The sequence below is a fragment of the Archocentrus centrarchus genome, chromosome 16, assembly GCF_007364275.1.
Source record: "Archocentrus centrarchus isolate MPI-CPG fArcCen1 chromosome 16, fArcCen1, whole genome shotgun sequence".
NCBI lineage: Eukaryota > Metazoa > Chordata > Actinopteri > Cichliformes > Cichlidae > Archocentrus > Archocentrus centrarchus.
In genome coordinates this window covers 22,194,468-22,222,019 of record NC_044361.1, presented here as the reverse complement: position 1 = coordinate 22,222,019, position 27,552 = coordinate 22,194,468, and the positions used below count along the sequence as shown (strand labels likewise).

General features: G+C 41.2%; 1 protein-coding gene across 1 annotated transcript; it reads left to right on the top strand.

The window, feature by feature from the left end:
• The first annotated feature begins 45 nt into the window (after positions 1 to 45).
• On the top strand, positions 46 to 26,071 carry nkd2b (NKD inhibitor of WNT signaling pathway 2b). Its single transcript, XM_030749265.1, has 11 exons — positions 46 to 70; positions 164 to 190; positions 311 to 402; positions 20,064 to 20,157; positions 21,721 to 21,780; positions 22,318 to 22,445; positions 23,553 to 23,648; positions 24,031 to 24,172; positions 24,449 to 24,506; positions 24,626 to 24,750; positions 24,908 to 26,071. Exons 1-11 carry the CDS (start codon positions 46 to 48, stop codon positions 25,522 to 25,524), a joined length of 1,464 nt encoding a protein of 487 aa, XP_030605125.1. The 3' UTR covers positions 25,525 to 26,071.
• The last annotated feature ends 1,481 nt before the right edge of the window (positions 26,072 to 27,552 follow it).

Genomic DNA, 27,552 nt, shown 5'->3' with positions numbered 1-27,552 from the left:
GATTTCGGAGTACATTTACTGATCCAGGGAAGACGGATTTAAAGAATGGGCAAACTTCAGTCAAAACACGGTAAGAAAGCAAAAAATAAAACAATTTTACAATCGTAGTCTGAATATAACTAACCAGTGTCTCTTTTGCATCTTCGTGCGTCGTGATCCGCAGCGTGCAAACGCAGAGAAAACCCAGAAGGTGAGGATAAACTTTGATCATTTTGCATAATGAAGGTTTATAGTTGGTAATGATCTAATAAGCCACAGGATGAGACTGAGATTTCTACCTGCTAATCGGTGTGTATTCCCCGCGTCTCAGGAGACAGTTTTGTGGTGAACGCCTTCCTCCGGAAAGGGATGGAGGAATGTGAGCGGTACAGCGCAGCGGATCAAAAGCTGAAGAACATGCAGGTATCATTAGACTTACTTCAGCTTTTTAAATATATAATACACGGTTATTTTCTTCAAAAGAAAAGTGATGTTTTATTGATTCATGTACAATTACATGTAAATACCATATAAAGCGTCATTAAGAACAAAACACGGCTGATTTTTTTTGTAGCCTAATGGTGTCTTTAATTCAGTTATTTTTTTATTTTTTTTAGTGGTAAGATGTGGATTGTTAATTACTGCACCCCCTTTGTTTTGCTGCATGCTCAATAAATGTTTGACGGTTTATTCAGTGTATACATAATTCATTATTTTGGGGGGGGCGGGGGGGGGGGGGGGGGGGGGGGGGGGGGGGTCAGGTGTTTTGTGCGTGCTTGCATTCGCTGATGGGATGAGTCTGTCAGGCACTTCAGAGTTGTCTGAATGAAGCTGTTACATTCCTTTTTCCCTGAAAGCTGATCTGAGAACTTCTTGAGTTAAGTGGAAGCAAACTGTATTCACAGGCATGTGTGAAGACATGCTGATGTCTTTGCAGAGTTGTAGGTTGTTGTTCTTTCTGTCATGTCTGGCTCCGGCACAACACTGCAGCGGTTATTCCCCTGCCAGGATCGCTGGATAGGTTATGACAGCCATGAGCCCCATGTGTGAAGCGGCTTGGCAAAGTAACTCTCTCTCTCTCTCTTTCTCTCCTCTCTCTCTCACACACACACAGACACACACACACACAAAGACACAGGCTGGATGGAAAGGTAGTCATTTCTCAGACTGAGGGATATAAAGTTTGCTCTTGTGGCTGCTGGCATCATGACTCGGGCTGTGTCTTTTTCTTCAATGCCTCCCATTCTAGCGTGGCTCCCAGTGGGCAGCCCTCTGTGGCATAACATTACATCACTTCAATTAGCGTGCCGTTTAGAGGGGTACTAGAGAGTCTCAAGCTCTCAGACAGAAATTGCCAGAGTTCACATGGAGGTACTGACAATCTGTGAGGTAGGTGGTTGTAATAGTGGAAGAGTTATGGATTATATCAGGGCTATAAACCGCCCACTCATGGCAAATTAAAGAGAACTTTACTCTGCTTCAGAGGAGGCTGAGTTCACACTCCCCTGAAGGAAAACCACCAAAGGCATAAGCTTGGCACTTATTAGTAGGTGGGTCCCTCCCTCACTTCTATCAAAGTCATGTCCCTGATTTATTTATGCTATTAGTTGGTTACATTAGTGGCTCATTCACAGCACAGAACTGGATGGCTATTAACATGTAACTAACCAGCCCCTTGCTTTTTATGCTTTCTTTGAACCTACCTCTCAATATGGTCTGAGAAAAGGTGGCCAGATAGCAGCATAATCATTGCATACAATGGTCTTGATCGGTCGTTGTGGTAAATTGTAGTATGCTACTGATTAAGAATCGGTTTGCATCCTTTCTGTGTTACAATTCACTCGGAAGTTTTGGGGGTTTCTGTATAGAGGTGTAAGAAATCACTGTCTTTAGTGGCTGCTTTTCTGCTCCCATTGGATATCTTTGTTGAACTGTTGATCTTTGGACTTGGGTGTTTAGTAAATCAGAGCTTTTTTTTTTTTAAGTTAGTAATCCAGTTAGTATTTTTGTACATGTTGTAAATGGAACGCTTAATAATAAAAATAATTAACATGTAGGTTTATGAACAATAAAAAAATATTAAACTGCAGACTTAAGAATACCAACTAGTAAATAAACCACAGTCAGGAATGAAAATGATAGTAAATCATATCTTGTGTTTCACTTCAGTATTCTGTTCCAGATACAGCATGCAACTGCCTGCTCATGCTAAGTGGCAGCCCCATTCATGCTGCTAAAAAAAAAAATAGGCTTAAACCTACTTTGCTGTAAAGATATATGATGTCCCCCAGGGAGCCTTTTAATGCTATATAGTTTCCCATCTAACAGAAGAAGCTTCCCCACAGATAAAATTTATCTCTGCTATCAGACGCAACACCAGTTCATTGTTTGATCTCACATTCTGCTAATTAATTCTTCACTGGGATCGGATTACTCTGTCACATTTCCAGATGTAATTATTCGATTATGGCTTCTTAGATGTCTGGAGTTTGGATTAAACAGGCCCAAGTGAAACAGAAAATAGTGGTAATGATTTAATGTGTTTATAAGTTTTTAGATTAATCATAGCCACGTTGAGTGTTTTTACACATGGCCCTCATCAGACAGAAGTTTCAGCACAGGGTCCTGGTAGATGAGCTGCACAGACACTTGACATTCCTTATGATTTCATATAAGAGAAGATTGGCTAAACACACGGAGCAGCTCTGACCACCCCCCCCCCCCCTCCTCACCATCAAATGGGGGAGTAGAATTCCTGAGTTGTCTGGCTGTGACTTCAAAGCACAGAACTGGGAGTTATAAAAGGGCTCTGATATCAGTGAAGGCTCCGAACCCTCACTCCCCCACCTCCACCCCGCACCACCCTTCCCTGTCCTGGGGCATGGGCTGGGGGATAGTGTGCTACCAGAAAAAAACAACAAAAAACATGTTCCCGTCATCAGTCTGTGTAAACCTGAATTTCTTCAGTAAAGTAGTGTTTTGTTTTTTTTATCTGACAACGTGCAAGTGCATTACTGTGCTTCAGAAAGAAATAAGAAAGGATCAAAGGGTTTAAAAACCTGTTTAAATATTAATATCACTGCAAACTGTGATTCATGATTGCAGCTGTACCACTGCTCCAGTGTGTAATCCTATAGCCTCCTTGAAGTGTGGTATTAGGGGACAAAGAGTGTGATTCAGCACAATGACTTTGCTCATCCTATAGTCAAGATACTGACACTTTGCAGGTGTGCATGACAAGTTTTCCCTGTTGAAGCACCTGGTGTGATGTTGAATCCTTACAGGTGAGATCAACCTGGAGGAAGTTACCCACCTCACAAAATTACCCTAATCTGCACTTGTTAAATATGTAATATGTGAACACACACACACACACACACACACACACACACACACACACACACACACACACACACACACCACACACACACACACACACAACACACACAGACTCAGCACTTAATGTTGGAGCTTCAGACACTCATGCTTGAATGCCCAAATATTGACAGGCTAATTCAGCTTGTCAGCACCACCTTTTGTCTCAAAACTTCCCATAGCCCTGGCCTCTAAAGAAGGAGTGTGTCAACATCTTAAACTCCACAACAAAGAGCTTTATTATGTCACTTTGAAAAGTTAATAATATAACACTTGAGGTAAAAAAAAAAAAAAAACTCAGGGATTTAGCTGGATGTAATGATGTGCCAAAAGCTTCAAGACACAAATTTATTTTGACTTACAGAGAGTTACATAGCGCTCACCCCTCAATAATAAATTAGGTTTAAGAGCGTAGTTCCCAAGCAGCTCACTAAACTAATTGTAAGCTAATGTTTTTTTAACATTCCTTTTGGAATATGTGAATAAGACTTTCCCCTTATATAACATACTCATTTGGCGATCCTGCTCAAAATGGATGTTTTGTTTGGACAGTTTTGCCGTTGGGCATTGGGTATATCTTCTAGTCGCCACGTTAATTTTGAGTTAGCAGTATTTGATTTGGATCTGAGGCCGGGATATCTGTGTAATTAAGACTATGACCCTAATAACATTTTATTTTTCAGCACAGAGGAGTTTAAAACTGAGATCACTTTTATTTTAGCCGGAGTATACTGACTACATTTGTGCAGCTCTGAAGTCCTCGAGTGTTTCAATACTTCTTACAAGAAATATTTTGTCAACAGCCTCTCATGGCCTTTTTTCGTTCTTTTCCGTCATCTAAGACCACAAATGAAAAGAAAAAAACATCCTAGAATGAAGCACAAGCAGGGAAACAATACATGGTGGAGGGGAGACAAAAAAAAAAGGTTGTGCTTGTATATGTACTGCTTTTGAAGAGACTTGAAGGCATTTAGAGTTGTTTTTTTCCACCCCCTTTTTTTTTTTCAAATTGGCTTCACAAGAAGGCGAGCGTGTGAGCCTTCATCTCTGAATGAAAAGCATGTGGCTGGCATCCAGACAGCGGGGTCTTCAGCACGGCCTCAGCAGACATCTGTTCCTGGTTTGTACAGCAAAATTCTGGAGCAGGGAGCGGGGCTGTGGTGGGAAGGGGGTAGGGAGGGAAGAGGAAAAGAGTACAAGGAGGAGGAATAGGGTTTACGGGTGTTGTTTTTTCTTAAGGGAGATATTTGAGGGTTTTAAAAGGTAGTGGGGGGAAGGGGAGGTAATTGAGAGCCTCATCCGCCTTGTCCGCTGCTTTCTTTGGGGAGACTGAAGTGGATCATTGATCTTATCTCAGCTTACCTTCTATATTAACTTGCAAAAGGTGTTAAACAGTTAAATCAGCCACTCTCCTTTTTTTTTCTCTTCTGATTGCCATTTGCTCAGAACATTCACTGCTCTGTAAACATCATCACCTGCTTGGCTCTGACCCCCCCATCCCCACACACACACACACACACACACACACACACACACAAGTGCGAAGTGCTTGTTTTAGCCTTTCTTTCATGTCTGCACTCATAGGTGTGTACCCCCACGTGGCTTTCGCTGTGTGTCTATATATTTGTGAGTGAATAAAAGATGGCACTCTGTCTAATGGAGAAAGACATTACAACCTGTTAGCAGACTGAATGTTCATTTTTTTGAAGATACTTGTGTGAAGTACTTGTTTGCTCTCTTTCACTGTAATTCCCTTGTGACCAGTGCTAATGAAAATAGCTCTCTATTGCCATCAAAAGGAAGAAAAAAACCACTATATACTGATTTACACAACTTCAGCACAAACTGGAACCATATTAATCTATTAGGAGACACTAGGGCACAAATGAGCTATGGGTCCCTATTGATCCTCCCACCCTGTTTATTTTTGGTTGTTTTAAAGGTGCATTTTACTAAACAGATTTGTAGATACAAAAATCTCATTAGTCTTGAAGGAATATTTAGATCTCTTGTCTCTCTATGTACGGACTGGACTGATACTGATATTTAGCATGATTAACATGTAGTCTCAAAACAGAAGGAAACAAGTAGAAACAGAAGAAGTAACCTGAATCGCTCCCCAATGCTGAATTTATACTTCTCTGTTGATTCTAGTTGAACCTACACAAGTGGGCGACACCATTGCGAGTATTTATACCTGTGAGGTGTGGCTAAATTTCTAGGGAGATGGGTGTTATGGTGTAGGTTATGATGTAGGGTTTCATGCCTGAATGACACTTCTGTGGTGAATTTATGTAGAGCCTACGACTCTGTTGATTCTATGTTGAACCTACACAAGTGGCCAACACCAGTGGTGGCATGGTATAAAAGAGCCAATTTTTAGAAATTTTGCCATTTTATTATCAGTAGACTAAAAATTATTCAAAAGAATATGGAGGCAAAACATACTTAGTGAAATAAGCCATCCCTGTCAAATGTTGTGAAATTTTATCAATTTAACATTTAACACAGAAGAAAAAGCTGCTAAAATCAACATAATTTTAAAAAGTAGGTCAAACCTTGAGGGGCACTTCCGCCTCCAAACCACTTGTGGAAGACACAACACTGGCAACAGAACGCAGTGCCTTTTTAAAAAAAATTTTTTGCACTAAAAAAACACACTGCAGCAACTTCATGGATAGAGTGCAGCCGGTTCCCTGTCTATGGCTTAGTCACTGATACACAACAGTAATAGTACAGATTAAAATTTTACGTTATGTTGCATTGTGACGTTGGGAATGATGTCCGACTTTCAAAGGTCAAAATCTTATTTGAGCAGGTGTTCCAGTTAAAAATTCTGACACAGAAGTTGGAATTTATGAGAGAAACACCACTGCTAACTAGTGTTTTGCTCGCGATTTCCATTTGACTGGGAAGTTCAGAGAGTTGATCCATTTTCTTCCATTCGATTTGAAAAATGGAGGCAGAAGAAGAAGTAGGCAGAGACAGGAGAATTGATTGGTACTGAACAGGCTTATCACACAACATAGACACACCGAGTAGTTCCATTTCTAGGGAGGAGGTGCAAGAGTTATAGAGTAGATTTAACACAGAAGCATAAATCCAGTTATACCTGTGAGGGATACGTCAATATGACTTGTGGTTATATTCTAGGGAGGTGCATGTCAGGTTATGACATATCTACAGTGTAGATTTAACAGAGGTATAAATCCACTGTCAGAAGGATTTGCGGTTATGACATATCTACAGCATAGATTTAACATGGAAGTATAAATCCCCTATAAGATAACAAAATCAGCCCATAGACACTGCTGCAACCTCCCAAACTGCAACCAGTGAAAATCATGGTTTAGTGGTTGCTAGCATGTTGGCAGTTCGTGAGCAGCTATAGACTGCAGAGTCTACATCAGAGAACATCTGTTGTCAGATGGGGGCAGTGTCAAAAACATGTGGTACAACTGTTCTGTGCTTGTGCTGTTGTTAGTCCCTTTGCCAGAGTGAAATTATAACATACAAGTCAAAGCGAGTGTTAAAAACAATGAAAAGTGTCCACTTAAGCCACTGTCTGTATTTTCATACTGTATTTTTTGACATTTGAAGTTTTTTTTCGTGCCTCTCCCATACCTAGTGAACTCTGCTGCTGCTCCCTTTTCTTTTATGGCCTATTTGTCAACCAATCAGCATTCGACCGACGCACAGCATCGTTCATGTTGGGATTTGGAGGACTGCATGGCAGCATGTTTGCGTTTGTAGACAATACTTCTGCAAATGGACACAACTGCAGCACCATAAATTAAGCATGATACAGTTGGAGAAGATGGATGGATTGGATGGATGGATGGATGGCGCAGTGGTTAGCACTGTGACCACACAGCACGAAAGTTTGAACTTTCTGGTCAGTTGGGCATTTCTGTGTGGAGTTTTTTTCTAGTTGTACCTACATGAGTCAGGGTCTCGGTTGTTTGCTTTGACAGCCTAATGACAAAGATGTTGAGTTTTGTAAGGGATTCTATGTTAACTCCTATAGAAAATGTATCATGCAGAATTGTTGCTCTCCTCTGTTCTCTGTTTCACCTTAAAATCTCCTCTTTCCACTCTGCTTTATGTGTGGGGGTGAAAAAACAGTGCTGAGGAGAGACGGATAAAGTGAAGTAAACTTGAGTTGTTGTTACACTACTGTGAACGTGGAATAAACGCCTCACTGTGTGCCAATTGGTCTACGATCGTCAACAGCAAACATCTGAAGGCCACGCAAAAATATTTGTTTTTTTTTTTTTTTCCTTAACCTAACAAACATGATTCTGGCAACAAAGAAAAAGAAAAGCTGATATAGAGACACAGGTTTGGTCCAGGCTGTGGAATTAGCCACCAGCTAATGTATATAATATAATATATATAATAATGGTTGCTAAGAAACAATCATACTGAAAAGTAAGAGTACACCTTGCCAATAGATTATCAAAATACCTAAATCAGGTTTCATAAGTAAAACAGATAGTGCTGGCAGGCTCCATATACAGCTATACCACTGGTTATATTTGATGGCATGAAAAAAATAATTTAAATTCTCTGAAATCAAATAATCTACAGTGTTTTCATTTCTCCATATGGGACGCTTATCTTCAGACGTTTGGAATGAAGCTCAGTTGTGTTAGTGATATCTCAGCCCCATCATCTGCTTTCTCTTCATTATTTTAATGAGAGATGTGCGTATTTCAGAGAGATGAGTGTTAGCTTTACAGGAACGGATTACAATTAATCATCAGGCATATGTGATATGTGATGTGATAATCATATGTGAAAATCTCAACTTCCTGAAAGGAGCTCAGGTTTTCAGCGACACTGCATGAGCTACACATGCATGTCACAGGTGACAGCAGGAAGACCTCACCTCCACTTCATCATGGGTAGTGAGCTGGTGGCTGTTTGGGGCAGTATTGTGGAGGGTTAATGCCAGTGGGTTTGTCTTTACTCCCGCTCCCTGCCAGGGGAAAGAAAATACCTGAAGCTGAATCCACTGCTAGTGCTGACATTTTGGCAAAGGCTGTGGATCCAAGTGGTGTTTGATCTAGTGCTCTCCTAGCCAAGTAAAACACCGGGAGACTCAAAAGTTATTACATTTTAGTGGTAAGGTATGTTCAATAAACCCCTGTTCTTTTCCAAGTGGATTCATTTCGCAAGCCTCAAAGCAACCAGGGGAAATATTATATTTTTTCAGTTATGGTTGCTCATAGTGTTATTGTTATTCGTCATAGTTAATTGATTGCATTGCATTTAGCAAAATATACTGCATGTGATAAGCTCAGGGAGGATTATAAAAAGCTCCTGAATCCTTGCATATCTTCAAAATCTTTAGGAAAGGATGCCGCAGGTCTGGTGATCTTCAACATTTTGTTTTGTTTGAGATTTTTCAGACTGAAAGGAAGTCTGAGGTTTGAGTGTTTGCTTAAAGAGACAGAAGAGTCTCTTAGGAAATAAGTGTGTATCTATTAAATTCAGCCAATGAAACTCGTCTTAATACATACACTATATTGTCCAAAGTATTCTCTCTTCTGCCTTCCCATGCATATGAAGTTTCGTGACATCCCATTCTTAATCCATAGGGTTTCATACCATACCATCCCATACCATACCATACCATACCATACAATACCATACCATACCATACCATACCATACCATACCAACCATACCATACCATACCATACCAACCATACCATACCAGCTTACACACTGCATCCACCCTTTTATTGTGCTTATTGATATAAGGCTTGGATGCAGCTGCTTGGCATGGAAACCCATTCCATGAAGTTCTCTATTTCTATTCTGTTCTTGAGCAATTGAGGGACACATGAAGTTTGGAGGTTTTGCAGCGATTGACTTCCAGTGACCCTGCGGTCACTTTACATGGCCTACCACTTTGTGGTTGAGTTGCTGTTGTTCCCAATCGCTTCCACTTTGTATACCACTAACAGTTGACTTGGAATATTTAGTAGCGAGAGAAATTTCACGACCTGGACTTAAACACATATGACATCCTATCATGGTACCTGCTGGAGTTCACTGAGCTCCTGAGAGCGACCATTGTTTCACAAATGCTTGTTAGAAGCAGTCTGCATGCCTGGGTGCTTGATTTTATACACCTGTGGCCATGGAAGTGATTTGGAACGGCTCTGAATTCAGTAATATGATTGGGTGAGTGAATACTTCTGACATATAGTGTACATCAGATGTGACATAATCATAGTGCGAAACTAAGGGGCATTATACAAATATGAGTTGCATGAAGATCAGTGCTTTCCATACAAAAAAAACAAACAAACCCCACAGTGGCAATTATGTAAATGTAGTGCATAATTTTGGGCTACTGATGAACTTTTTCCCAACGCAGTGCAGTGTGCACTCCTTTTGTCCCTTGTACCTTCAATTTTGTGTGCTCTTATATAAACAGCCTCAGGGTCACAGGTTAATTCTTCGGAAACTCCATCCTTGCTTCACATTCACGAACCTGACACCCTGCTAGGTTTGAGGCTTCAGAGTGAAACACCAACCCACACGCCACATACCCTGGCTTCCTGTAGAAGAAAGAAAGAAAGAAGGAAAAAGAAAGAAAGAAAGAAAGAAAGAAAGAAAGAAAGAAGAAAAGAAAAAAAAGAAAAAAGAGAAAGAAAGAAAGAAAGAAAGCAAGAAAGCAAGAAAGCAAGAAAAAGAAAGAAAGAAAAAAGAAAGGAAAGAAAAAAAGAAAAGAACGAAAAGAAGAAGAAGAAAGAAAGAAAGAAAAAAGAAGAAAGAAAAAAGAAAGAAAGAAAAGAAGAAAGAAAGAAAGAAGAAGAAAAGAAAGAAAAGAGAAGAAAGAAAAGAAAGAAAAAGAAAAGAAGAAGAGAAAAGAAAGAGAAGAAAAAGAAAGAAAGAAAAAGAAAAAAGAAAGAAAGAAAGAAAAGAAAGAAAGAAAAGGATATTGTTGCAATGTTTTTTATCTGTAGCAAAGTCTTTTGTCTGGTCAGAGTATTCTTTATGGATAGATCAAGGTCATAGTAATGTGTTATGCACAGTGATATATATGCTAAGTTGCCATGATTTTGTTTCATGTTGCTCCATGAAGGTTCATTATGATGTTCAAGGTAACTTGAAAAAGTGGAATTCATAGCAGAATTGTGTTCACTGGTGAATAGATTTTTTTTTTAAATATCCACCTTCCTGTCTTCCATTTTTACATACAGAGTTTTTTTTTGTTTTTTTTTTCCCAAACACAGCCTAAACTCAGACCCCCGAGGAGTCTTCCTCTCTCTCTGAGCTGAGCCTTCCCCTCTTTGGGACCCCAACACTGCACATGTGTAGGTATCGCTATTACTCAGCTCATAAAATGCCACAGCCCCATCTGAAAGTGGTTAGGTTTGAAACACACTAGCAGCTTCAAAGCTTGGATCCAGGCTCAGCAGACAGCACAGGCCTGGCCCTCCTTTTGCACAACACATTCCTCTCCGATGGGGGATGGCTGCAAACTTGCTTTTGTTACCCAACCTGTTCCCATCATGAAAACCCTCAGTGAGTCGCCATTAAAAGGAAGTGTTTATTTTTGTCATCTGTGGTAATTTTCAGGGGAATTTAATTTGGGGGAAACAAAGACTGCAGGATGATTCTGCTTATGGGTTCAGAAGAAATGGAGAGCTCAGCAGTTCTCACGATATGCATTGGTATATACCCACACACCTTTTGTGCTCCTTCTATATGTGACAGAAAGGAGGGAAAGGATGAAACACTGCTGAAAGAGGCCTCTGTTCTTATTTCCTCTGAAGGCAGACTTCTTTCTTCCCCCACCCATTTCTTTCTTGAGGCCGTCCACTTCAAAAGCTGACCTGGCCCTGTGTGCCATGTAACATGTTTACCTAAAGGCTCATTTCAAATAAACAGCAGCTCTCCATGAGATGCCTGCCCCCCCATCACCCCCCCGCCACTCACTGAGAACCTTTCAGAGACACATCTGCTCACAGGACCCACATCTCAAAGAAAACACACTGCTTTAAATCTTGATATGATTTCATGATATTGCCGCTCACTGCCTATTGTGGCTTTTAGTTTTGCAAAATATGGTGAAGTACAAAATACAGAAAATTTTGCCAAATATAGCATTAAGCTGCAAAAAAATTTTAAACGAGAGACTTGGGAATGCATGAAAACATCAGAAATATCACATGTAGTAGCTCAGCAAGATCTGTCTTCATAACAGCACTTACTTCTCTGTGCTGATAGGGGCCCAACTGATCCTATCATTTAAAAAAAAAAAAAAAATGCCAGTGTATCAGAACACCTGAACTTTTACCCCCACTGTCACATGCTCACAGAGCTTTGAGAACTGCTCTATCCTGGTAGCACCTCATTATCTCATAGCTTTTAAGGTGTTATTGCACATCAGCACCCTTCTGCTTTTTGAAGCATAAATCCCCTTTCAAGAACTTTTATCAGACTTTTAAGTGTCGCACTTAGTGCTTCAAGTGGACTGCCTCCGGACTTGCTGCATGACAGAGCGCAAGACTCATCAGGCTTGTAGCTTTATACCAGAGATAAGATAAGAATACACAAGGAAACTAACACCAAGCTAATGCAGCCCATGTTTAAGTGCACACTCCTTCATGGCCCTGCAGACCTGGTTTCCATAATTACAGCTGTGAGAGCAGCAGTTTTCGTGCACTCTGCAGCAAAAGCTAAGCTGGAGATGGAGGTGGAGCTGAGCTAAGCTGCCCTCTGCACCATAGCTTTTTGATCTCTGCTTGCGCCATGGATGAATTACGTTTCAGAATTTCACACTGGGGAACAGTGTTTCAGACACACAGCTAGTCTGTCAGGTCACTAAAGTGCACACATGGCAGCCTCAGTCCAAAAAGAAGTACAGATGTTACATCTCGCTGATGGTGGTCTCAGAATCTGTTCTTGGCATAGTTCTGTGATGTGTTGCAAGTAAAAATTATAATTCATGGTTTGCACCACAAGGTTTTAATATTCTTGTCTTGTAGCTATGATTTCAAAAGCAATTCATCACATGCATACCCTCATATCCTTTTTACTTTTTTGACCAATGATTTTCTTTGAGAATAATTCACAGAAATATGAATGAGCTCTGCATGATTTTGGTGCATCAGTAATTGGCCCATGTGCTACTTTCTCCTCTCAGTATCTCATTTGGTCCTTTTCAGCTTGCAGCTTTCTGCTTCTGTTTTAAGGGAGGTTGCACCTCATGTGCCAAAGCATTACAGCCAGTGACTTACTGGCAATTGTCCATTACACATAGCCGGGCTTCCTTCACATCATCTCAAGATCACGGAGTCTCCTCTGCTTCCTGTGCCCAGCAGGAGTGTATTTTTAGGAATCCTCAGGAAAACACTTCGTGTCGACCCGGGGATGACCCCCTGTCCAGTTCCAGGCCTGTGAGGAACTTCACAGCTTGGAATTAAGCCTGTTCTTGCAGTGTCAAGAATTCTTGTGGTCGCTGAGACTGGCAATCCCTGCTGGCTGGAGGAGACAGCAGTACGGGACAGTCGGGAAGAGTTACAGCAAAGAGAGAAAGAAGATAAAAGCGGTGCATCCACTTTGAATGAGCAGCAGTTGCTTTTTTCAGCATGTCAGATTAAGATACTGTATGTAGTGTCAAAAACTGTGCCATGGTCTGCAAAGCCAGGACATTTTACAGAGAGCAGGATGGCCTCAGGCCTTAAATATCTCATAGTAAAGAGCACAGTACCAATTATGCAAAGAAGTGGTGTCGCCTAGGACCTGAGGTTTGGCAAGTGTGCCTGTAGAGTAGTTAGGCTATAGCAGATGAGCTTTTCGAGGCTCCGCCTTCTCACTTCCCTGATGTGTTACATCCTACTCAGTATTCTGGCTGTCTCTTACCAGCAAGCCTGAATCTCTCTGGGGTTTCAATGCACTGATAGTAGACTACAACAGACATTCATCTCTGTTTGCCTTCCAAATGAATGTGTTAAGAATTGATTGGTCATGGTTCCATATGATCTTCTTTTTGTGGTTACTCATATACTTCTCTTGTAATTTACATTGGAAGACATTGTAATAAATAACTTCTGGACTGGAAAGCTTTGGTTTTTACCCTGAACCAGTTCTTATCCTGCTGGAAGTCATTTAAAGGGAACCAGTAGGCAGCTCATCTACCACACCACAAGCTTTATAACAACAGCAGGAGTGCTGTAACATCTCTTGTCACTGGTGGCTATATTTGAGAGTGACTGAAAGTCTGCTCAGAACATGAAAGAGGTAACTGAAAAAAAGAAATAAGAACATGTAAGTGCGAAAAACTACAGGTGCTTTGAATTATTATTATCCACTTCTTAAATTAAGCCACAAGGTTAAGCATTATTAGGAACATGATCACTTTGAGTGGAAAGTTTTTAATTCAATTGTCTGACCAATAATATGACCTGATGTGAGGTGTAAACATTTGTGCTGCAGTTTTGGTGAGTGAAATTGTAGTGTTCTAAGCACATACCATGCAGCCTATGGATTTGGTGATTGGATGAATATGTTTTTTTTTGTTTTGTTTTGTTTTTTATTTTACCTTTATTTTACTAGGTAGTTCCATTAAGTTTAAAATCTCTTTTACAAGGGGGAGACCTGGCCAAAATAGCAGCCATATAAACTCAAAAATATCTCAATATACTATAATACAACATAAAATATAAATCACACAATATACAATATAAAATAGCCATGATATTAAACATTAAAACATTAAATGTCTTCTCAGGAGAAACATCCACAAGTCTCCTTCACTGCATTCCTTATTATGCATTTAAATTCACCGACAGATAGAGGCATATTTAAACTGAGGTCTTTCTGTAAATTATTCCATGTGCATAGTGAGAAAATGCTGTTTTCCCCAGATCTGTCCTAGCTCTAGGTACATCAAAAGACAACCTTTTTGAGGAACATAGCTGGTAACTACTGATACGGGGACACAGAAGGGTACAGAGGTAAACTGGAAGTTTACATAAAATGGGCTTTATAAAGGAAAATATACCAGTGCTGTTTTCTTGAATTGTCTGTGATGGCCAACCCACCACTCATAAAGAATGCAGTGGTGAGTCAGAGACTTTGCATTTGTAATAAAACATAAAGATGCATGGTACACTGAATAAAAGACTCTTTAGAAATGAAGAGGAAGCATGCATATACAATGTATCACCATAATCAATAACATGCAAAAATGTAGCTTCCACAAGTTTTTTCTTAGCTTGGCAGAAAAGCAAGGTTTATTTCTAAAGTAAAAGCCAATCTTCACTTTGAGCTTCCCAATAAGATTTGCAATGTGTACATTAAAGAGAAGCTTGTCATCTATCCATGTACCCAGATACTTGTAGGCACGTGCTAATTTTGTGATGTGCTCCCTGAGAATTTAACTTAAAAACTCATGAAGCACAGTTGCTGAACAGCACCGCAAAGTGGCATCACCTTTGGTTGCATCAAGCTACAGTTGAGAGTTTTCATGGTATAAATGTATGACTTGGGACATGGTTCCCCTGGCATACTGCCGTCCATATTATGGTGGATGTTGGAAGTCTAAATTCCTGTGTCCAGCAAATTCCTGAGCTAACAGCCTATCCCAGTGCTCATTCAAGGCCAGTAGTGTTTAGTTAATTAGTTAATTTTCTGCCTGCATAACAACTTCTTACAGTTATTGCATTTGTTGCTGCAATAAAAGCTATTTAGGTAATCGAATCTCAAATATCAAAAATAGCTTTTTTTTTTTTTTTGGACTGGCAGTGATTGGCTGTAAAAAAAAAAAAAAAAAAATTAACATGTCACCCCAACCACATTAGTTAAGTTACAGAACTTAGCACAACCCTCCTGTCTGAATGTGGTCACTTCTAGCTCCAAGAAAACAAGCTGGAGCCGGCCATAGTGTGAAACTTGAGGCTGCAAATTGAGAATTCCCAAACCAACATGTCACGCATCCCATCTATGTCCATCTTCTTTTTACAGCCCATGTAACCAACACACAGGTAATCCATGATAAATCCCTGAAAAGAAATGCAATATTGATAAAAAGTGGAGATGAATGAATAAAGAACAGTTGCTATAGCTAGCAGAAGTGAAGCATAAATAGGTAAATGGCTAAACAATTGAAGTACCCAGCATTACTAATGAATAAATAGTTAAAATATTTGGTTAAAGCTGCTCGATCAAATGAATTGGCGTAAAGTAAACTTTTCAAATACTTATAAACAGACAATTTTAAGAGTATCCACTTAACATTCTGTTTGTAGCCAACCCATAAGAACCATTTCTGAAAGCTGATGGGTGGTGATGAAGATGTACTTGGGTTTGTCTGATACGGCTGAGAGAGTGCATCAGGCAAACAGGTTGGGAGACATGCTACATATAAAGCAGTGTTGCTGCTATTCCACACTGGTGTACAGCTATCCTTCCCCAGCAGGGTTTGTTTACATTTCTCAGTCACCCACAGGAGCGCTTTTACGCCTGTAGCTCCACCAGTCTCCAACCACAGAGTCTCACCCCTATGAACTGCCTGGCCCGGTTTTCAAAGCTGTGACTCAAATCTCTTGCAACTTAGCAAAATGGGCAGTGAAAACAGTGGTGTCAGTGGTTATCTCACAGGTGAGAGCTATTACAACTGACATCTCACTGCTAGACAGACAGCTGGAGACCTGACGCCAAGTACGGTACACAAAAAGCACCCTTACAGGTGAGAGTGATTGTGTTGATGTGTTTTTTTGCACAGTAGAAGCAGACAAGACAGAGACATGCTTACTTGTTGACTGTAACTGACAGACAACCAATCTGAAGAGCTGATGTACTAAACCACTGGCTATATGAAGATCATTGCAGCTGGTTTCAGACTCAGCTGGACACTTGCAGAGAGTACCTACCTTTGGACGATAATGGGATTGGCGTACCAGCCACCTCACCCACAACCTGCCATTCTGAGTTCCCCTGTGTTTTTTGTTTTTTTTAAAGGGCCTGTGGAATGTGGAACAAATCCTCTCAGCTTTATCGGCCTGGACGAGCTCCCCATTGGCGGGGCTTAAGAGCCAGGGGCCTGTGCGGGAGCTTACAGAATTTCACATGGAGGCCAGAAACAGAGGAACATCCTGTTTGAGTCCTATGCTGACTTTTGATATGCCGGTGCCTTGTGAACTCGCTTCCGTCTTGTTTGTCAGGCTGTGTGTGCGTGCTCAAAAATTTTTCTGTGTGTTCCCTGTCTTGTTATGTGTGTTCTTGACATCCAGAGCTGCAAAGGAAAGATGAATATGATTTGTTTGATTGTTTTTATTGAAAATCTCCCCTATTTAATATTCTAATTGGACTATTATCCAGCTTCATCTTAAGGTCGAGGAAAATTGGACATTTTTTTCTGACATTTTATAAACTAAAGTAACGAGTAGCACAATTAAATGATCATGAACAGTGCTGCAGCCCTGGACTGCATATGTTTAACACAGTGGGTGAAGCTAGTTAAAGACTTGAATCAAAATCTTTAAGTCGTTACTCACAACAATATGAGACCGCATTCCTTGTGACTGTTAAAAGAAGCTGTTGTAGTAAACTTTTGTTCAGTTGCATGGCAATGGTCATATAAAAGTCCACGCAGCGACTACCAGTGGTGTAATACAAAGCTCTGTTACTAATGAATTAAAGTAACATGGTCTCTATGGTGCAGTCCTAATGTTTGTGTGTGTGTGGTACTTATAACTTTTTTGTGTGATGGAAATATTAAACCATGACAGCCACATTGTGTTTTCCTCTTGACTGACTGATCAAATACACGAACAGTGTTGTGATCTACTACGAATACTATTTAATACATTTGCCTAGCCCAGATCTGTAAGATTGAGTCAGTCACTGGTATGAAGCGCATGCTTTCCAAGTCCCCACAGTAGCTACCTCTGAAACAGCTGAAAGGAGGGCACTCCATTACATCAGTCTCCTATCAAAGCTCCCTTTAATGAAGGCAAGCTGATTACAGCACTGGTGACAGATGCAGGGTGGCCAGCCAATGAGGCTAATCTTTGTTTATGCCATCCACCAGGTCATAATCAAAGTGAGAGAAAGATCAGCAGAGGGGTGAGGAGGGGAGAGTTTAGGAGATAGTATATCCTGATTGAAGGGGAGTGGGTGGCTTTCAGTGGTTTACATGCTGCTGTTACATAGACAAGCAAGCATGCTCATCTCTCACCACAGCTGTTGTTATAGTAGGACCAAAGAGGCTTCGCCCCATTGATTCATGTTGTGCCAAGGGAGAGGTTCTGCCTCCTGTTTGACCTCAGAGAGCATCCCGCTACCATGAAACTGCCATATCTGTGCCCAGGCTAGTCCAGATGACAGGATGGCATTCTGCTCTGATCTCATTTCCATTCAGAGAAAGACCTGTCAGGGCACGCTGATAGATAAAATACTCTAATTAGTAGACAAAGGCCAATTTTAGCTGTCTAGTCACTGAAACTTGACGAGATGGTGTTTCAGTCCAAATTTAAAACAATGGTTGTTTTTGGCTCATTTTATGATAGTAGTGTAAAACTCCTGCGGTCCTGAAAGTAATTATTGTGCAGGATGAAATTAGTATAAACAATACTAACTGTGGCAAAATGCTTTTGTTCACTCTGAGCAGCATAATTTCACTGACTTAGACTGAAAGTTGAGGTCAGATGAACCAAAAAGAGAAGGACCCTTTCATTCCAGACATCAAAGAGTAGCATACTTATTTTCTTTTACTGTCTTGCAAGAAAAGAGGCAGGAGTTGTGCAACTGATCTTTTGTCTTTTAACTCCCCATATTGTAGGAACAGCCCCCTCTCCCTCTCTTTTTACTCTTGCCTCTCTTCAGTATAACCGCTCACATCTGGTTTTGAGTCAAGGCCAGGCTGGTTTCTTCAGGAATGGAGGGCTTTTATTTCTCAATGGCCCCACACTCCTCTAGTTTCATTCTCTGGTATGCATAAGAAAATCCACTTTCTTACAAGCTGGTGTTCCTGTCTTTATGTTGATTTTACTCAGTCCACTTTTTGTTATTGGAGAACGCCACAGTCATCTCCAATTAATAGCAGCAATGGTGGTTAGCTGATGGCTGTGAAGCTTTTCTGTGTCAGTTTGAGGGGACTTTGTGTTTCCACAAAATGTGAGTGTCATGGAAAACTTTTATTCTAATTGTATTTTCATATTTAAAAAAAGGCAATCTGGAGGATTTCAGAAAGCCACACAACTTCAAAAATACACAGGGAAGCAGACGGTATCCTGTTTTGTATTTTTCCAGCATATGTTTATACTTGGATACGCATCAGACATCAGATTAAGTTTCCATATATAATACCCAGAGGAAAGAGGAACTGTGTAAAAAAAAAAAAAAAAAAAAAAAAGCATGTTAGCCTCTCCTGTTTTTTTAAGATGCAATTTTCTGAAACAGTTGTGCATCATATGGTTTGAAAAATTGACTAAAAGAAGTGTGTGCACTTATATTTAGGGGGTGAGCTAGAGGGAATGATGTGAGAACAAAGATGTGCACTGTTTTCCAGTGGGAGGATGGGTGGTAGGCAGGCGGAGAGAGAGAGAGAGGCTGCTGGGGGATGTCTGATGTCACCTGGTAGGGAGCTATGAAAGCTTCCCCTGGTTACCCTATCCCACATAAAAGTCTGGCAGTAGGCTGAGGCTTTAGGGAAGCTTGGCAGAACTGCTGCATTAAACAGGAACAAACATCACACACCTTTCTTTCTGTCTCTTATGTCAAGGTGTCTGGGAGACAGAATCTGTTTACAGGGAACACTGTCAGTGCTTATTTCCAATGTATTAAAAAAACAACAACTGAGATCTAATACCTTATCATTTCCCTGTCATTCCTGTTGAAGTGTCTGGTATACACACGCATTTTCTTTTTAGTATTTCTTTTCCATACCTAATGTGACGCACTTCAAGGATTTCAGGTGTACACCACTGGTAGAAAAATGAGCAACACTTTTGCTCCAAAATGCTAACAGATTTGCACAGTGCACAGAGCAGTTTTGTGATCTGATAGTGAAAGAATGAGAGCTGCTAGATGCCAGAAAGCAGTTAATTACACATGTGGTGGGCAGATTTGAGCCCGACACTGTGGGCGATGTGGATAGAGATGCCATGTGTTTAGACGTTAAACTGCAGACTGCGGTCAGCCTCAGCCTGCTCTCTCATTAGCTCCCCCCATAGATGTAATGAGTATGGTGGCGGTGGTGATGGTGGTGGTAGTGGGGGAGCCATGTGCTCGACATAAACCCTGCTGGTCCCCTCATTTTGCACTCAGCGAGATGCCTCCCAATAGCTGAATCTTAATTAAAGACCAGATTCACTTTTGGCAGGTGGTTGATTGATTAGTTTCATTGGATTTAAGGCTTTCGTTTAGAGGTGCTCATACCTTGCTCCGCACCGTCATGGGGATGAGGATGGGAGGAATCAATGTCTTTGATGTTCCCCTGAGCTGCAGAACAGTGTCTCTGTGTGAACTCCTTTTCCTTACATGCTGCCCTTCATTAAGGGACTGCAGCACAAAGAGGAGAGATAAAAGCATCCAGTGCAGAAACAACAACTTGGCTGCAGAAACCACAAAAGATGGAAAACTGTTTTTTGTGTTTTGTTTTGTTTTTTTGTTTTGTCTCTGGATTTGTTTCCCGTGTGTTGTTTTTTCATGATTAAAGAGTCCTTATTGTTTGGTGCCCAGGGATTGGTACCAGTTGTCTACACCTCTCCAAGAAGCCTTCCAGAGCCTCTAAAAACCCATCTCCGTCTCTCCCCCAGAGCTCCCAGAGACTGGAGTAAGCTACAGATAGGCCCTATCTCCCAAACTGTATCCTCCTTTACCTCTACTCTTATCTGCTTTCTTGCTTCTCCTAGCTTTGTCTCTCTTATCTTTTCCTCCCTCCTCTTCCCCTTTGCACTCTCTTTCCTCTGCCCCTCTCCTGTCTCCCTTCCCTCCCCAAGGCTCGACTCCCAATCTTACACTGTTTCTCTCAATGTCTCCTGTGGCCAATTTGCAAGGGGTATCCAAGCCTTGACCCTGAAACTCAACGGGCTCCCCCTTCAGCTGCGAAGGTCAGGACCAGATTACAGGCTGGAGGTATCATGCTCTGAATAATCACGGGCTTTGAGATTGTTAAATAGAACCACAGGCCCTGGCGCTGTGATTACTCTCAGAAAAAGGGGAAGGAGGGCGGGGGGGTGCTCGTTCACCTAAACGCATGCAGATGTTCAGACTCTGGCTTGAGCCTCAGTTCTGCTGAAGGTACATGGAGTTCTTTTGTTTTCTAGCATCTATCTGTTTTTTATTTGTCTCATTTCAGTGGGCCTCCTTGATTCAATCTGCTGAGATTTTATTTCAAAGTGTGTGTGGAGCAGTTTAGAGTACTGAGAATGACGTAAATAAGATGAATCATTTGTTGTTTAAATACTTGTGGTTTAGGGCCTGTGCTGCACTTAATTTTCATTGTTTCCACAATCCAATTGCAATTAGATTAGCTCTGTGTGTGGTGTGTGTGTGTGTGTGTGTGTGTGTGTGTGTGTGTGTGTGTGGTGTGTGTGTGTGTGTGTGCGTGCGTGCATGGAGACCCTGCTGCCTTTGCTTTAGTGTGCCTCTGAACATATGTGGGATGCTTATGAATACATTGTGGTTCTGTTTAATGCAGGATATGGATTATTCACAAATGACAGCAGAGCTCCCCCCCCCCCCCCCCCCCCCCCCTTTTTTTTCCCTGCTTTTGTTTTATCGCTATAGAGTTGTGTGTTTAATCAGTCCCATCCTATCTGCATGGAAATTTCCATCTGGTAATTATTCTCCATTCAAAATAACTGTTGCTGAGACCTCACTGTGAAGTTTATTTCACATAAACCAAACGTCTCTGAGTTAAGTTGTAAGTGAGAAATACGACAAAAACTTTTTCCTAACTCAGAGCTGTCATCAAATGCTTCTCAGTGGATGTCATGTTAAGCAGGATGAGAATAAACGGTTGGCTGAGAGAGAGAGAGAGAGCTGAAATGATGAACTGCATTATGTTTTTTGTTTGTCTTTTTTTTTTTTTTTTTTTTTTTGATGGATGTGAGGGATCTGTTTGAAGGACTTGGAGGAATCTTAAAAGCTTGGCTGCGGCTGGGTTTGCTGTGTCCCAGACAGTGAAACACAATAAGCATGCAGATGTTCAAAGTGTTTGGCCACACTGGAGCCTCCGGCCCTCTCCCGTTCATCTGAGTAGGAAATGCTTTAGCTGGAACTGTTTGTTTTCTCTGTGTCTGTGGTCTGAACTGTAGATTCACTTACATCTCTCTCTCTTTCCTCTTCCTCCTCCCTTCTCTCTCTCTCTTTCTAATTTGTTTCCTTGTCACAGGAGTTCCAAATGGTGAGCTGAAGGAAGGACAATTCACAGATCAACACTGTCCCCTAGAGGGTAAGTGAAGAAGGAAGCGCTTTATTTGGTTTGGCTTCTGGTCGAACTGCAAGTTCTCCACAAGATTTTTTTAAACGTGATGTTTTGCACTGCATTGGGTTTTTAATGGGCTTTGATTAAAGCAAACCACACAGCAAGCTACGTGGACTAAGCACAGCACCACTACAAAATAAACAGCTACAAACTATCAAGAATAGCCTGAGCATCGCATGCACATATTAAAATTGTTCTTTAATCACAATTGGAACAGTTAAAAGCCATCAATTAAAGCACAGAGATATTGTTCTGGTTTCATTTTGTAGGTCTAAACGCATGCATAGCGAAAAAGAGAAACACTAATACATATGTGTTAGTGACATACACGGCAGTTTTCTTGGATGGATGAGGCAGTCGTGTCGTGAGCTAGTCATTTGTCTAGCTCATAGCTAGACAAAAAGGCTTGTGAGGGCTTGCGATGGAAAAGCAGGAAATGTTGTTTCTAAGGGAGAAATGAACGCTTTTTGTGTCTAACTGAAATGCATCCTCTTGTCTTAACAGTGGTTCTTCCTCCAGAGAAGGCTGAGGGCTGTGAAAGCTACCTGCAGTACCAGCACTCAGAAGAGGGAGAGAGGGAGACACTTAGAGATGCCACCAAAGCTTCTGGGAAGAAACGCATCAGCCTGGATGTACGTGCAGTACGACATAACCACATTCCACTGCTGTAGTGGGATTCATTTTTCAAGTACACTGCAGTTCAAACATTTATCCCATAACATGTGTGCAGCAGTGGGTTAGTGTATGGACATAACTGGGTTAAATTGAACTGCGGCGTTTCAGTGTCACCTCATGTGACAGATTTTTTTTTTTCTGGATAGAAAATAAAAGCCATGGATGCCAGATTAGCTCATGGCGTGAGCAGGTGACCATATACCTTAGGGCTGAAATGTGCAGCATGTCTTCTTCCCCCCCCCGCTCTTTCTCCCTACTTTCCTGTCTACACTTCAGTGTCGCACTCATATGCAAAGAGCAGTGTAACAGTTTTGTGTTTCAGTGAGTAAAAGTTACTGAAACATATACCGCAGGCAGTAAATGGATGGTGGGTAACCCCTGCTCAAGCTGCTGCTGCATGCCTCCTCCGTGTGGACTGAACATCCGTCTGTATGTTGACACCACTCCAGACCATATCCTGATTGAATTTAAGGACCAATAAATAGATTGCAATGTTTAAACTTGCATGTTTTAAAGGACTGCTTGGATGTGCCCTTTGGTGATCGCTGCTGGTTATGTGAGCCGGGGTTATTTCATAAAACCATAAAGGGCTTCGTCTCTCCCTGAGGTCTCCTCTCTTGTAAATGCACGCGCTCATTCACGCAGTGTCAGCTCTGCACCTCCACTGCTGCAGGGTCTATATTCCAGATGTTTATTTTTCCATTTATGGACACGTTACCTGATACTTCTGAATTCAAGTTAGTGCCAAAAAGTGCTAACTGAGAATAGTGGTTACACTCATTTTTCCACTCGTAGAAAGGCGAGGTCATAGTTGAAGGACTTGCCATCCTCATGCTTTTCTCTTTTTTTTTTCATTTGAACTCTCAGAATATATAGAACAAATCAGACTGAGAAGAAATGCCACTAACAATCAAATCTGGTGTACTCTGCTTCCTCCTACTGTCATTAATGTTGCTGTGTTTTCGCTTTGGCACACTGTGGACATGCAGTGCTCTTACTGTGCTTAGGATTGGTAAAAGGATGCAGATTGAAACCACCCAGTTGCTTAAAATTTGTATTCTCAGGATTTGGAGTGTGATGTTTCTGTGGAGGATGACAACCGCCAGGAGTGGATCTTCACACTTTACGACTTTGACAACAGTGGGAAAGTTACTAAAGAGGTGTGTGTGTGTGTGTGTGTGTGCGCGCGCGTGTGCGTGTTAAAACACAAAGTAGCTACACTCACTGATGAATATACATCTTAATATTTATTAATGGGCAACTAATTATATATCAGTGAGTATGCTCATTAGTGAGTGCTGGAACTTTGTTTTGGTTTTGTATTTTATCAAAACTGAGCACCGTATGCATGTTTGAGATTCAGAGTGAAGTGCACTGCTGCTTAACATCACTGTATGCGTATGTTGAGTTTGTGTTGTGCTGTCTGAGCCTTCTAGATCTGTCATGTGTCTTCTTACTATTCATAGTCAGTCTTTTTACATGTTATTCTGTCAGAAAGCAGCACTATAAACTGTATTAAAAGTGTTTCATCTGTCACTGTAGGACATGTCGAGTTTGATGCACACCATCTACGATGTGGTGGATGCCTCTGTGAATCAGTCCTGTCATAACAAGAGCAAGACTCTGCGTGTCAAACTGACTGTCACTCCAGAGCCCAGGTGTCACAGAAGAGAAACAGGGGCAGGTAGATGACACCAGCATCATAACTTAGATTATCATTATTTGTTATCCCAGTATCTTGAGTCTTAGCAGTATTTTTGGTGTCAAGCAGTCATTCACCTCTTTGATGGTTTTACTCCCACAGAAGCAACCGGTGTGGCCAGTATTTCATATGTAACCATTCAAATGTTTAAAGGCTTATCTCACCTGGCTTATGGTTTCTACATAGTAGCACACAGTTATGGTAAAGCTATGGTAAAGACACTTTTCCCTGGGCTGAACTCTTGGTGTTTCTCTTCAGAGCGGTGTCACCAAGAGGATGGTCGTTCTGCCGACAAGAGGCTGTCCTCCTACATCAGGTCAGCACTTATGAAAGACTCTTTGTTTGAAAGCTTTAACATATGTACTGTATTAACTCATACATAAACACATGAGCTGAAACGTTAACTACTCATTTTCAATGCTCTATTTAAAACAGCAGAGGGCAGAGTAATGAGCCACCAGCCACTGAGGGTCAACATTACTGTGTGGATGAGAACACAGAGAGGAGGAATCACTACCTGGACCTGGCTGGTATAGAGAACTATACCTCCAGATTTGAAGGTAAGTGTCTTTTCTGTTGTATTTTGAAGCCTTCTTGTTGTTGGAAACTTGTGTTTGTGAGTGAGGAGAAACAAAACTGTAATTTTATTTATGGAAACTTTAATTTTGCTATACTATACTATACTAAACTAATTTCTTGGTGTGCCCTGTCTGCCAGGAACCACCCCTGTCTTTCCTCCACAAGAGGTTCATGGTCGCAGCTCACAGAGTCGCTCACGCTCCCAGGAACCAGAAGCTCAAGTTGCGCACCAGCGCCGTTCACAGGTCATCAGTGATAGCTACAACCCTACAGAGTCTCGAAGCAAGGGTGCACAGTTCCTCAAATCCCCTAAAGGAACCTACAAAGGGGGCGGAGGCAACAATGGGGGAAACGGAGGTGGTAAATCCACTAAATGTCATGGCTACCACCCTCCTCTGCAGACGGTGCTCCACAGTGGCAGTGCAGCAGCTCACGGAGGTCAGGATGTGTACCACTTGCCACATCAAGTCCAAAACTCCGGCCACCACCAGCATCCTTTGCAATATAGCCACAGTAAACGCCTGAGGGCCAAAGGCCGCGAGGCCCTTTCCCCGTCCAAAACCCCTCTGCCATCTCAGCCCCACCCCCAGCAGCCACCCCCAGTGCCCTCTGTACTGCCGAGCCTGGAGAGAGAGCAGATGTCTGTCCCTCCTGGAAGCCCAGGCTTTGTGGTTCCTGTGGTCCAGCGCCATGAGCACCATCATCATCACGAACACCACCACCATCACCACTACCATCATTACCACCAGACATGACCGCCTTCAGCGCACAGTGACTGAAACTGTACAGGACCAACCACAACCAACCACACCAGTCACAAGGACTAAATGTCATCCCATGCGAGTGTCTCACACTTCTGTCCAGGATCCTTTTATTTTCTTCCCGAAAGCTAAACAGATAAATCCCGAGATTAGATGTACCGAGGGAGCGCGTAGCATGGCGGCAGATAATGCTCGACCAGAAGGATGACATTGTGTGCCACAGTGTTTGCGTTATTTGCAGATTTTCTGCTGGGATGGCCGCACTCGTTACACACATTCATTAATGGTACCAGTATAAGAGAGGATGACGTTTGATGTAACACCCCTTCTCTTCTGCAGCTGTTGATTATCCTTCATGGAAGCTATTTGTCAGAATTGTTGTATTGTTCTGTGCGAGACCTTTCCAAAACATGGATCTCAGGTGTAAAGGTGCTGCTGCTCTCAAGCTTTTCACAGAGGCTTATTACTCTTGGAGGCCTGCTGTGGACTGAGGGGTTTCTTTTTTTTTTTTTTTTTTTTTTTTGTGGGGGGAGAGTATGAAATCACCACTGCCAGTTTTAATGCAAAAATATCTTGCTATATGTATAAAAAATCTATATATGTAAACACATTTTACTGTATAATTATTATACTCTATATGCATATTTCATCAAGGATATAATTATGCATATATGTATTTTGTCTTTTATATATTTTAATAAACGTTATATAGTTCATTTATATTATTGCAAGAAACATTTATTTTTCCTCATGACACTTGATAATGATATGTCTTCTGCAAGTGTTGGCAGAAAGAGAACTTAATCAGTTCTTATACTCATGATACCAGGAATCTGATTGTATTGCTTGGGTTTGTATTCTTTTTAAATTTAATAGGACTTATTGGAAATCCATTAAGAAGCTGACTAATTTAAGTAACTTATTGAGGTAGTAAAGCATTTGCTTATATTCTGTGACAGTTTTGTGTTAAGTATCACAAAGAGTTTGAAGTGTGGCTTTAAGAAAAACAAACAAGCACACAAGTTATTCAGTACATGAGGTGCTCTGAAAGGGTAAGTACTCTTCTTTTAAATTGATACAAACCAATTGATCCACTGTTACTCTGGGGCCTTAAAGCTGCATGCTAGTCTGTTTTTCATCAATCTGTCAGCCACTAGGTGGCAATAATTAATCACGCACAAGTAAGTACACTCACCGGCCACTTTATTAGGTACACATCGCTAATACTGGGTGAGACCCCTTTTTTTGCCTTCAGAAAATCTCGTGGCACAGATTCAACAGGGTGCTCTTTTTTGGACCTGTAAACCCTAAGGATAGCTGCGGGGGAAAATCCCAGTAGACCAGCAGTTTCTGAAATACCCAGACCAGCTCATCTGGCACTAACAACCATGCCACGTTCAGTCACCTTCCCTCTCCATTCTGATGCTCGGTTTAAATGAGCAGTTGAACAGGTGTATCTAATGAAGTGAACAATTCCAGCGAAAATGGTACTGTGGCTATTTAGGAACTTTTGTTTTTAAAATAATTATTACTTTTCTTCTGGATAGTAACCAAATCTTAGATTTTTTTTATGTCCATGTAATATGGAAAAAAAGATTCCTAAAAAAGATTCCTGATGTCCAAACAGATGGAATAAAGTATTGCTTCCTGCCCTGTAGTTTAGCATAATTAAATCTGTTGAAATAATTTAGTGTATGTAAACAAGATGATTGCAGTTTTTGTTGTAAAAGAGCACACAATTACTCTGTATAAATAAAGTCAGTTTCTGAACAGCAAGAAAATAAAAGACCAGGAAAAACACAGGAACTGCTGTTTCATTCAAGCCAATCAAGCATTTTTTTATTTATTTTTTTTAATTTACAGCTGGAAAGCAGATAAATGTGATGACTGGTTAACTAAACAGCTTGACCCCATGGTGCATTTAGCAGGTGCTTTGATGTTTTTGAGCAAAACATATCTTCTTCATCAGTGGCTGAAAAGAAATCTCAAACTTTTTTCTGTAGCTCTGCGCAAATGACATTT

Coding starts and splice junctions, on each gene's coding strand:
- nkd2b (XM_030749265.1), top strand. CDS start 46: ATGGGCAAACTTCAGTCAAAACACG. Junction 20,158..21,720: donor CAGAGCTCCCAGAGACTGGA/GTAAGCTACAGA, acceptor TCCTTGTCACAG/GAGTTCCAAATGGTGAGCTG. Junction 24,507..24,625: donor AGGCTGTCCTCCTACATCAG/GTCAGCACTTAT, acceptor TATTTAAAACAG/CAGAGGGCAGAGTAATGAGC.